We start from the raw sequence: 13,270 nt of genomic DNA, 5'->3' as shown, positions 1-13,270 counted from the left end.
TGTCCTTCTATCCTATTTTGTCAAGTATTTTAATCAGGAAGGAGTGCTAGATTTTGTCAAAGGTCTCCTCTGCAACAATTGATAGGTTCATATGTTTCTTATTTTCTGCTTTGTTAGTGTGATAAGTTATATTATTTGTGGGTGGTGTTTTTTCCCCATTGTTGTTAACTATTTTTGCACAGCTTTATATGTTATAAATCCTTTTTGGTCATAATAAATTACTTTGTATATGCTGTTGGATTCTATTGGCCAGGATTTTGTTAAGAATTTTTAAATCTAACCTGTGTGTGAATTGTTCACCAGATGCGCAGAAAGAAATCTTCATAGGTTCAGAGGCAGAACAACACAATGAGCCTTGAAAATCCTAGCCCATCCGACAGGTAAACGTGAAGACCCCAAGCCTGCATGGGAATCGTTGGCCCAAGAGCCCTCATAGAAGAAACTATCTGCACACCAGTTCCACAGGACACATCACCTTCACTCGGGAAGAGACACAGGTCACAGCATACGAAACTGTCAGCACCTAACACGTTTGGAATCACAGAAGATAAGGAAGCTTCAGATATAAGGTATCACATCAAATTCTGGACAATGAGAGATAGATGTCAAAAAGAGTCAGTAGAAGTGGATGGGTATCCTGGTGGATGATGGAACAGGGAAATAAGTGGGTCAAATACTTGTGCCAAGGGCAGGGACAACACTGAAACTAATGGTTAATTGCACAATTAAGAAATAGATCTTTCACTTTTTCTGTAAAATGCTTGTTTGTTAGATACTTCTCTAAATCTGAATTTTCAGATTAAGACAGACTAGAAAGAAGGACTGGCCACCCACTTCTGAAATAGCAGGCCTCCAAAAACCCTATGTACAACAGAACAGATGTAGAAAAACAGAAAGGGCAGCTGAGGTGGAGCTGTCAAGTGTGGAAATACACAGGAAGAGGAACAGTTGTCAGCAGATCCTAGTGACTGGAACACGGAATGTGAGAACCATGAATGTCGAAAAATTAGAAACACTGCATGGTTCAAAATTGGGAAGGGCATACGCCAGGGATGTGTCCTGTCTCCATATCTTTCCAACCTGGACGGAGAACAGATTATCTGGGAGGCTGGGCTCTATGAGGAGAAATGTGGGGTCAAGATTGCTGGAAGATCTATCAGCAATCTGTATTATGCAGATGACACAATTCTGCTTGCTGAAACTGAGGAGGACCTGAAGCGCTTGCTGCAGAGGGTCAAGGACTGCAGTCTTCAATATGAATTGAGACTCAATATCAAGAAGACAAAAATTCTCACTACTGGACCAATTAATAGCATCAGGATGGATGGTGAAGAGATTGAGATTATTCACAGCTTAAGTTTGCTTGGCTCCACAGTCAACACTCTTGGCACAAGTAGCCAGGAAATTAAAAGACGTATTGTGATGGGAAAGTCTCCAAAGTACTGAAGAGCAGTGGTGTCTCTCAAGGCTAAGGTGCTTCTGATACAGGCCATGGTCTTTGCCATTACTTGTTATGCATCAGAGAGTTGGACAATGACTAGGGAGGGTAGAAGGAGAATTGATGCCTTTGAGCTCTGGTCCTGGAGAGGAGTACTGAGGGCACCATGGACTTCTAAGAGAACAAACAGATTCATCCTGGAGAGGGTTAAACCGGGCTGCTCCTTGAAGGCAAGGATTCTGAGGCTTCGTTTGAGATACATTGGACATGTTGTGAGGAGGGACCAGTCCTTGAGGGAGACATCTTGCTTGGGAGGGTGGAGGGACAGCGCAGGAGAGGAAGGCCCTCTATGAGGTGGATTGATTCAGTGACTGTGGTAATCGCAATGGGTGTATGAGAGACAGTATAATTGGCACAGGACAGAGCAGAGTTTAGGGCTCTTGTATATAGGGTCACTATGAGTCGCAAGCGACTTGACGGCACATAACAACAATAACAACATGTTCATCAGAAATATTGCACTGCATTTTTTTTGTAATGTCTTTACCTGGAGAATAGGAGGCTAAATGATCAATTAACAAACAAAACGAAGACAAAACTAGTGGGCTTTCTCTACAACAACAAAGAAAATACAGAAAAGGAGACTACGAAAGCAATATAATTTACAATAGTCAACTACAAGTTGAAATACTTGAGAATACATGGAATAATATATCTTTTGTAATGAAAACTATAAAGCACTACTTCAAGAGACAACAAACCCTAAATAAATGGAAAAATATTGACTGTTCATGAATAGGAAGACTCAACATTGTGAAAAAGTTAATCGTACCAAAAGAAATCTACATCTTCTTCCCAGTCCCATTAAGGTACCAAACTAATTCTTCGAATAGGCAGAAAAGGTAATTTGCAAGTTTATTTGGAAAAGAAAGAGACTATCAATGAACAAAATTCTTCTGAAACACATGAAGTGGAAAGCATTGCTTTCCCTGTTTTCAAAACCTACTACATAGACATAGTAACCAAAGCAACATGCTATTGGCACAATGTCTGACTCATAAACCAATGGAGTAGAATCTACAACTTAGAAATCAACCTATCTACCCATGGTCAATTAATATTGGAAAAGGAAACAAATTGTTTCACATGGTCAATGAACAACTTCTTCAACAATTGGTGAGACCAAACTGAACATCACCTGCTGAAAACTGAAACAGGATCCACATCTCACATGATTCACAAATATCAGCTCATGTTTACCTAGGGGTAAACCCCAACAACTTAAGTATAATAAAAGCCAAAATGAGACCAAACTAGAAGCCTAGCCTATGACATAAATAGACTTGCTAATATACCCAAAAATGCAAAACCAGGATAGGATGAAATTGATGATTGGAACCATTTAATAATCAAGTTCCTGTGTGCTTCAAAAACTTTTTTCAGTAGGGTGAAAAAAACCAAACCTATAGACTGAAAAATAGTTGACAATGATACAACAGACAATATTTTAGGGCCTCCACAAGAAAAAGACTGAAAACTCAAAAAGAAAATGGGCAAAAGATATGAAAAATAAGGGAAGAAATTTGGATGGACAGACACATGAAGAAATGTTCAAGATCACTGATAATCAGAGAGATACAAATAAAATAAACAATGAGATACCATCTTATCTCAGCAAAAGCAGCAAAGCTTATCAGGACAACAAACAATAAGTTTTGGAGAAGATGCTAGAGAGATTGGAACTCTGATGCTTGTGGTGCGACCACTCTGGATGGCGGTTTTGTGTTTCTCACAAAGCTGAACTTAGAAATACTGTATGAACCAGCTAGTCTACTGCTAGGAATATACTCTAAGGAAGTCAGAAGTGAGACATGAATGGAGATAATTTACATCATAACAATGTTAATCACAATAAAAAAATAGAAATAGCTCAAATGCTCTTAAATGAATGACTTGATTGGAAAATTGTGGTGTATTCACAAATTGGAAACTATGCAGCACTAAGGAACAATAATTTTGTAAAATACTATGTAACATGGGAGAGTCTAGAGAGCATTATATGGAAAAAAAGAAATCAATCTTATAAGGACAAATACTCCCTAACACTATTATTGTAAAATTGAAGGGTAACCGAGGAAGAGATACATAAATTTTGAAAGTGAGGGGGAAAACTAAAAGGGGACAGAAAAAGAAGGAGGAAAATCACTAGGTACTACACTTGATCTTAGCCAAAAGGCCAAGAAGAAATCCCTAGAACAGTAGGGATTAATAGGAGGATGTTGAAGTGGGTGAATAGGGAAAATTCAGTGGGAAGTTGAAAGATTGGATAATAATCCAATAATAATAATAATCTAGGAATAGATTAGTAGTATTTGATTATGTAAAATACAATGTATAAGAATGGTTGTACAAAATATGATGTACTTGAAACAGAATGTAAATGAAAACTGTGTAAAACACAATGTGCATGCGTGAAACTCAAAGTGTATATTTAATTGCATGCAAACAAAAACATTAAAAAAGATATACAAACACGAATGAATTTAAATTAATATAAATTATTATTATTGTTTTCTACTTTTTTCAAGTTATATATTTGTTTTTATTTCTTTTGTCCTTAATTGCTAAAGATTATTATAATTGTATCTAGCCAAATGTCTTAGAATAATTGTTTCTATTTATGGGAAATGTGTGATAACCTTGTTTGATTGCAATTATTATCTGGGATTCCTGGCCCATATCTGCTTCTTTTACTCTCTAAGGACGAGACACAGTACCTGCATTTATGAACAAGTCTCAAAGGTCACTTGCTCTCCAGATCTTAAGAACAGGAATGTCTGAAGAGCACTGTTTAAACTAGGACTAGTTATAGTTGAAAATGTAAATGTTTTAGTTTCAGAACGTAAAACTTGAAAGAAGTCCTTTTCATAATCATATCTGATAAGCTATTAATTACCACCATTAAAATGTTGAGTAATTTTATGTACTGACAAATACTTAGCTTTTAACTCTGAATAGATTTAGGTTATGGAGAATTATTTTATTAAAAAATAAACTTGAAAATTGAGTATACAGGAAATTCACTGATTCATGGGAATGCATTAGGGGTTTTTTTAATTACTTAAAATTATGAGCATTAATTCCCATGACAAGAAATAGTGCCTCATATACATTCTCCTACTCCAAGGATTTACATTAAAATCATCAGAACTATTTATTTACCTACTTTTTCCAGCTCTTCTAATATTAACTATGAAAATATACATTCATTTTCATTAAACTTGTTAGAAAACAATTTGAAGCATTTTTGTATATTTTAACAACACAAATTATTTTGTTATTGATGTGATTCTCTCAAACTGTAAATTTTGTCGCTTTTGCCACAAAGTCACAAGTCTGTCAGGTTTCTCTGTGATTGACAGAGAGCCCTTGATTTAGGCCAGCTGTTGGAGTGCTGTGCACTTACTGCTAAAGCTTTCTGCAGGCCTTGGCTATCACATTTTCATCGAATGTGAATTCCTTTTTGTACATGTGCATATTGTAAAGAGAACAGAAGAGCTCACAGCAGCCCCTAAACGGCATCTGTTCTTTATAGTGAGATGAAGAAGCTGCAGAAGGTTTGTGGAAACTTGCTGAAGCTTGTTGTCACTTAGCAGGAAGTGTTTAGAAGTTTGCGAAGAACAGAATTACAATTTGTCAAATGTTGCAAACTTCGCAGTGAGCACACAATGTTTGATTTTCACCCTTGCTCTAAATAGGATTGCATTTTCCAAATGACCAACTTTCTTTTTTGACAAACTACTCAAAATTCCAACACAGGAATTCACAGTCACTCAGGTGAGACTCATTCTTCCTTTTTGACTATTTTAGAGACAAAGAAGGAGAAGCAGGTACTATTGTATAAGTCACAGCAAGTTAAGGCCCCTACTTAGCTGATTACTGATTGGAATAAAAAGTTTTCTTTCTCTCTTTTTTTTTTTAATAAACTTTGCTTTCAGGTTTACTAGAAATTCCTTGAAGAACCCCTGAAGTGCAGGAGTCAAGGTCTTATCATCTAGTAGCTGCACATAAGAGCCTTTTATTCAAAACTCTCCACACGAACTGTGAATCCATTCTTTGAGTCTTCTATATGCTAAGCTAGATTCAGTGTCAAATACATTGAATTCTGGAAGCTTTAACATTTTTATTTATGACAACTCTTCTACTTTTTAAAACATTTTTATTTATGGCAGATCTTCTTCCACCTTTGATTTCTCACCATCCATATGCGATGTGTGTTATACATAATTTTTCTTTTTCTAATAGCAACAACTTCCTAAACAACATGCCTTCGGAAACTCTATGAACATTGTAAATGTCCATAGTTGCAGAGGGACTTCAGGCCTTTTGTTCATAGGGTCTCTATGAGTTGTGCTTGAATTTGAGGCAGTCAACAACAACAATCTATTTAACATGTAGAATTTAATCTTCAAAGGAATGGGTGCTTTTTCAGTCTCTGTCAAGTTATGTAGTGTTTTTAAAAATTGTTGCTCCTGAATGGTGCCTAGTATTTCATTGTATGAATTTACTGCAATTTCTTAATCCATTCAGTTATGGTTGGACAACTGAGCTGTTTCCATATTCTTGTAATGGTGAATAATCCTGCTATGAACATTGGTGTACAAATTTCCATTTGAGTCTCAGTTCTAATTTCATTAGGATATATTTCTAGTAGTGGCATAGACTTGGGTGAGACTAAGACCATTATGCTGAATGAACTATCTCAGTCTCATGAAGACAAATATCACATAAGACCATTATTATAAAAATAGAAGGATAACTAGTAAAATATGTATGGTAATCCAAGGTGGAAAGAGTGGGTCGAGAGGGCCGAGAATGAGTAGAGGCAGAATCACAGGGTTATACAATATCTTGGGTGGAGGGAAGGGGGTAAAGGAAATGGGAGAAATTGGAAGTGGGGACCTGAAAAGACAGGGTAATGGTAAGGATAGTCCAATGGCGATTAATTTATAAAACACAATGAATGGGGATGATTGTATGAAACACAATGTGAATGTAGAACAGTGTGAAACACAATGTATACAAATTTGTGAGTAAGCCATTATAAAGTGATTTTGCTTTTAAAAAATTTTAAAAAGCACAACAAAAGGGTTCTTTTCTCTACCTCTTTGTGAGGTGGTCGATTTTTCTTTGATTAGAAAAGTATTGTTTAAAAAAAAAAAGAAAAGTATTGTTTGTTTAGAGAAGGATTTGATAAGTATTTTCATTTCACTAGTAAAATATTGTTTTTATAAAACTTGTATCTTAATCAAATAACTTAGGACATACGATGGAAGAACATTTGGTTATAAGCATCCTTTTTTAAAAATAGAAGTTTCCTTTTAATCTTCATCATCAGAAGAACCCAGAAGCAAACATATAGTTTTAAGATGAAAAACTTTTTATGAAATTTTCATTTCATCAGAAATGTATTCAGGTGTTGTGATGAAATGTTTAAGCCTCTGAGTCCTTTTTTCAATCCTGAGGCTAAGGGAACAAGAAGAGAGAGTTTAATAGCAGTGTTTAGAAAAACATCTCCTGAATAAATAGGCCTTTGGGCTTTGGAAAGATTTCTAATGTCTTTTTCTCTATTAGACCATGTTGATTATTTCAAGAGAATATTGATAATCTAATGATTTCCAAGATTTCTTTTAAGTTTTAGAATTTCATGTTAAGAGTTACTATGACTTTCTCCTGAAACGAGGAAATGATATTTTCTATTCTAGTAAACTAGAGCTTAAGGAGTTGTGTTGCCAACCCTAAGATAAGTGGTTTGAATCCACCAGCTGCTCCTAAAAGGAAAGAAGGGCAATCTCCTGTCATGTGATTTGCTGTTTGATGTTCCATTGCAGGGTCAATTTGAAGGCACATAACAACAACATTGTCTATAGCTATGCTACAAAGAATTTAGTGATGGTATACAACGCATCTTACTTTTGCACCAGCCCTAAAATTCATCTGGACACTCATGTTACTGTGTGTATAGAGAAATTATATTGTCTTTCAAGGATGAAATTTTAACATGAAAAATGTAGTCTGTTACACTGGAAGAAGCAAAAGAAGACACTGCTTCCAATTTTATTTTTACTTGCACTAACGCAATTATCTCAGGACCAACTTGAAGCTGAAGAAAAAGCAAGATCACAGAGAAATCACAGCAGACCCCATATGTCTCTTCCAGAAGAGAACTTCTGCCTTCAGGGTACTGAAAAGGCCGAATACCTCAGTTATGAGAGAATTTTGGAGATGGGTGTGCCTTTTCAGATATTCATGTGGCCCAACAGCCACTGGATCTGAGACAAAAGGGGGGGGGGAATCCAATGCATTGGATGTATTCAGGTAGTTGCTGAAGAAAAATTAAGAATGATGCATCAGGATTGGTGGAAGATCTATCAACAATCTCCGTTATGCAGATGACACAACCCTGCTTGCTGAAACTGAGGAGGACCTCATGTACTTGCTGTGAAGGGTCAAGTACTGCAGCCTTCAGTATGGACTAAGGCTCAACGTCAAGAAGACAAAGATTCTCGCCACTGGACCAATTGGCAGCGTCAGGATGGATGATGAAGAGATTGAGAGTGTTCACAGCTTCACTTTGCTCGGCTCCACAGTTAACACTCTTGGTACCAGCAGTCAGGAAATAAAAAAGCGTATCGTAATGGGAAAGTCTGCCGTTAGGGACCTCTCAAACGTACTCAGGAGCAACAGTGTCTCTCTGGAGACTAAGGTGCACCTGATACAGGTCATGGTCTTTGCAATCGCTTGTTATGCATCAGAGAGTTGGACAATGACTAGGGAGGACAGAAGGAGAGTGGATGCTTTTGAGCTGTGGTGCTGGAGAAGGGTACTGAATGTACCATGGACTGCCAGGAAAACAAACAGATCCATCTTGGAGAGGATTAAACAAAGCTGCTCCTTGGAGGCAAGGATTCTGGGGCTTCGTCTGACATACTTTGGACATGTTGCCAGGAGGGACGGGTCCTTGGAGAGGGACATCATGCTTGGGAGGGTGGAGGGACAGCGCAGGAGGGGAAGACCCTCTATGAGATGGACTGATTCGGTGACTGGGGTAATCGGGATGGGTGTGTCAGAGGCGGTGCAGTTGGCGCAGGATAGAGCAGGGTTTAGAGCTGTTGTGCATAGGGTCGCTATGAGTCTGAAACGACTCGATGGCACATAACAACAACAACAATTACTCAAAAAAGATCTTGTCAAAAGACAAGGTTTGATTTAATCCCACCTGAATTTTAGAATCATCTCAGGAACAGGTTTGAGGCCTTGAACAGTATGGACTGAGGCTCAATGTCAAGAAGACAAAGATTCTCACCACTGGACCAATCGGTAGCATTGGGATGGATGGCGAAGAGACTGAGTTTGTTCACAGCCTCAGTTTGCTCTGCTCCACGGTCAACACTCTTGATACCAGCAGCCAGGAAATTAAAAAAAATGTATTGCAATGGGAAAGTCTGCTGTTAGGGACCTCTCTAAAGTACTCAGGAGCAACGCTGTCTCTCTGGAGACGAAGGTGCTCCTGATACAGGCCATGGTCTTTGCAATCACTTGTTATGCATCAGAGAGTTGGACAATGACTAGGGAGGATAGAAGGAGGATTGATGTCTTTGAGTCGTGGTGCTGGAGAAGAGTATTGAATGTACCCTGGAGTGCCAAGAAAACAAACATATTCATTGTAGAGAGGATTAAACCAGGCTGCTCCTTGGAGGCAAGTATTCTGGGGCTTCACCTGACATACTTTGGACATGTTGTGAGGAGGGATCAGTCCTTGGAGAGGGACATCATGCTTGGTAGGTTGGAGGGACGGCGCAGGTGGGGAAGACCCTGTATGAAGTGGATTGATACAATGACTGGGGTAATCGGGATGGGTGTGTCAGAGGCAATGTGATTGGCACAGGAGAGAGCAGGGTTTAGGGCTGTTGTACATAGGGTCTCTATGAGTCACAAATGACTTGACGGCACATAACAACAACAACAACAACAACAACACTGTCCTGGTTGCCAAGAAAGCTAAGAACACAGGTAACTTACACCTGATAAAAAACTATTAAAGAGGTAATAGAAAAGCAAGAGTAGTGTTAGAAAAATCTGTATCACAGAAGGTTGCTGCAGCCCTGTCAGTTTGAGCAGCTGGCAAACTGCTCAGAACATTAGGTACATATCATCTCAACAACAAATGACTTTCAATTCTAGAACTGAGCAGAGAGTTAGTCCAATGGTAGGAAAGCAGAAAGATCCAATAGAACCTCCAAGATTTAAGATTATAATATTCCCTGGGACCATCTCCTCCAGCCGCTACCATGCATTATCCTAGCCAAAAGATGACAGCAAAAGAACAATAAGAGTGGAAGTTTCCCCAGTGTATTTCAAACTGGTAAAAGTGCAAAGAGTTATACAATTCCATTAGATTAACTAGCTGCTGATCAAAGAGGACTAGAGACAGTTCACGTAAGTTAAAATTGTACAAAGCTTGCTGAAGTCCTCTATACTGCTGATCAGAGGTCTCATGAAACTGTAGAAATGCATGCCTAAATAGAGGGAAAGGTGTCTCAAAACAAACAAATAAACAAACAAACAAACAAACAAACAAACCCACCACAGGAGAAACATGAAGAAACATTTAGAGAAATCGCCCATTAAGTCAGGAAGGGGAGAGCTGTAACAAAACTCATGCAGAAGAAGAAGATGTGAGACTCATGAAAAGGATGAGATTCAGCATGGTTGGCAGAAAGAAAGACAGCACAATCAGAATCCGTCCGGGACAGCTCCTGATAAGAAGTCGAAATGCAGAGAAATTAAAATAGAGGTAACAGTGAATTCATGGCTCCTGTTCAGTATGACCAAAGACTTTTCAACCAATCAAGTATATGGACAGTGGGTTTTCTGGTGAAAATGAAATTGATAATATTTATTATCTGGTGTGCAGAGGTGGTCAACATATGGTCTTGAGTATGTGTTAGAGCCAGTAAAATTTGGGCAAGGGCATATATGGTGATTGCTTGTTGTTGTTGTGTACCGTTGAGTCAGAACCGACTTATAGCTGACCCTCTTGTGAGTTTTCAGAGGCAGTTAATTGCACAGAAGGAGATTGTCTATCCTTCCAAACAGCCGGTGGATTCAAACCATGTGCCTTTGGGATGCAACATGCAGCTTCTTGCCATTAGGCTACCACAGCTCAAAGTGATGACCTAGGAGCTCAAACAGACTTGTTTTCTGAGAAGGAGTTTTCTGGTTCAGTCCATAGACAGAGAAAGCCAAAATGGACCTGCTCAATTTGAATATCTCCTTTTAATTGGACAAATTCTTAGAAAGTGTCTCTGAAAGATTCTCAGATTGTAGCTGTCCTAAGAATCATGAACATGAAGGCAAGAAGAGGAAGGATAAGTTGTACGTTTTTTTCCAAGGTAAATGAACTCTGACCTGTAACCTTGGTGGAACACTTTGTAAATGATCAGGATAAAAACTGAATCTGGGTGTCAGATGCCAGCACTGCCATTTATTACAGGAAAGGAAGGATGTAAAAAAATCTACTTTGGACTATTTAGTTTTTTTTAAAGAGTTGATTGCATTAGTTATTTCTCCCACCTTTTCAGCATTGCCCAGCACTTTATATTGACCACTTTCTATTGTGTTATATGAGTAATTTGGGCTTAATATATTGCAAAATGGGCATAGATCAGTGGTGATTAATTTCATGAAACATAATGCATGGGAATGATGATATGAAATACAATGTAAATTTTAAAATGTACAAAACACAATGTATAAAAATTTTTTAAAATGCCCCTTATAAAAGAACCTCAATACAGTGAGTAGGAGCATATTTAAAATATATTGGAGCTGTTATGCCTAGTGATAATGTCATTTTAATTTGAAGTGGGGAAAAAAACCCCTCTTGTTGGGTGTAGCATTTGTTTTGAATTAAAGACAACAACAACAAAAACCAATCTAGATAAAAATAAAATAATAAAATATACTAAAGCCACTATTTACTATGTTTTCCTTCACCTTGGACAACTTGCCTTATTGCAGGTAGTCTGAAATGACAGTGGACTCTTAAATATCTTCAAGATCAATGTACATAAATGAAACACAGTGTATAAAATATGCTTTAAAAAAAGAACAAACTACTGAATCTTCCATGAAGCTAGTAGCGAGTGGTACAAATGGTTTTGGTCTCAGCTGGACAATGACTAAGGACGACAGAAGAAGAAACAATGTCTCTGAGTTGTGGTGCTAGAGATGAATCTTGAGCATACCTTGGACTGCCAAGAAAGCAAATCTGTCTGTCTTGGAGATGGTGAAACCAAGACTCTGTTTGGAGGCTAGGATTTTGAAACTCTTTCTCACATACTTAGGGCAGATGGCCAAGAGAGACTGGTCCTTGGAGAATGACATCATGCTTGGGAGGATGGAGGGACAGTGCAGGAAAGGAAGACCCCAGATGAGCTGGATTGATACAGTGACTGAGACAATGAGAGTTGGTGTGTGAGGACAAGGAAGAGTTCAGGTCTCCTATCCATAGGGTCATGATGGATTTCAGGTAATTCGATGGCACATAAAAACAACAACTAACCTAAAGGTTGAGAGTTTGAACATATGCAGTCAAATTGCAGAAGAAAGAATTCTAAACTGTTTCTGTAAAAATTTATAATCAGAAAATCCTGTGAGTAGATCCAATATACAGTACATGTTGTTGTCATGAGGCAGAATCAAAGAACTAACTCCTGTGTACCCCATCTTCAACTGCAAATAGTTGTAATAATTCTGCCAGCAACACCCCAGGAGCCGCAGAAACTAACTCATCCAGTAGTCCTACTCCTCCCTCCAATAGCACACAAGAGGAGACACAACCATCCAGCAGGTCTGATTTAAGTCCTATATCAATGCCTTTTGCATCTAACTCAGAGTCTACTCCATTGACATTGGCATCACCCAGATTGGTTGCTGCTGATAATCAGGACGCAAGTAATTTACCTCAGTTAGCTGTACCAGCACCTCGAGTTTCTCATCGAATGCAGCCCAGAGGTTCTTTTTACTCAGTGGTACCAAATGCAACTATACACCAAGATCCTCAGTCTATTTTTGTTACAAATTCAGTACCTTTAACACCACCTCAAGGCCCGCCAGCTGCAGTGCAGCTTTCTTCAGCCATGAACATTATGAATGGCTCTCAGATGCACTTTAACCCAGCAAATAAATCTTTGCCACCTACATTTGGCCCCACTACACTTTTCAATCGCTTCAGCAGTCTTTTTGATAGCAGTCAGGTGCCAGCTAACCAGGGTTGGGGAGATGGTCCCCTGTCCTCTCGAATTGCTGCAGATGCCTCTTTTACTGTTCAGTCAGCATTCCTGGGTAACTCTGTACTTGGACACTTGGAAAATGTACACCCTCACAACTCCAAGGCACCTGGCTTTAGACCACCTTCTCAGAGAGTTTCTACTAGTCCTGTTGGGATACCATCCATTGATCCATTAGGAAGCTCCTCATCTTCCTCTTCTACTCCTCTCACAAGTTTTTCCAACATACCCGGAACACGCGTTTTCCTGCAAGGACCAGCTCCTGTTGGGACACCCAGTTTCAGCCGACAACATTTTTCTCCCCATCCTTGGACAAGTGCTTCAAACTCATGTGACTCTCCTATTCCATCTGTTTCTTCGGGATCATCTTCACCTCTTTCAGCCACTTCTGCCCCACCTACATTGGGCCAACCAAAAGGAGGCGGTGCCAGTCAGGATCGAAAGATACCTCCCCCCATTGGAACAGAGAGACTAGCCC

General features: G+C 38.8%; 1 protein-coding gene and 1 pseudogene across 1 annotated transcript in view; both read left to right on the top strand.

Moving 5' to 3' along the window:
• Positions 1-405: 405 nt before the first annotated feature.
• On the top strand, positions 406-10,045 carry LOC102857513 (annotated as a pseudogene).
• Positions 10,046-12,222: 2,177 nt separating this feature from the next.
• LOC102857108 (ankyrin repeat and KH domain-containing protein 1-like) overlaps positions 12,223-13,270 on the top strand; it is a gene marked incomplete at its 5' end in the record, with an annotated part of 1,790 nt that continues 742 nt past the window's right edge. The window contains one exon of the mRNA XM_006885386.1: positions 12,223-13,266. Within this exon, the coding sequence (XP_006885448.1) occupies positions 12,223-13,266 (1,044 nt within the window). The remainder of the gene's footprint in view (positions 13,267-13,270) is intronic.

This window comes from Elephantulus edwardii, unplaced genomic scaffold, assembly GCF_000299155.1.
Source record: "Elephantulus edwardii isolate Elephantulus edwardi_28Jun2011 unplaced genomic scaffold, EleEdw1.0 scaffold00043, whole genome shotgun sequence".
Classification (NCBI taxonomy): Eukaryota; Metazoa; Chordata; class Mammalia; order Macroscelidea; family Macroscelididae; genus Elephantulus; species Elephantulus edwardii.
Note: the sequence above shows the minus strand (reverse complement) of the source record. Positions and strands in the feature narration are given on the sequence as shown.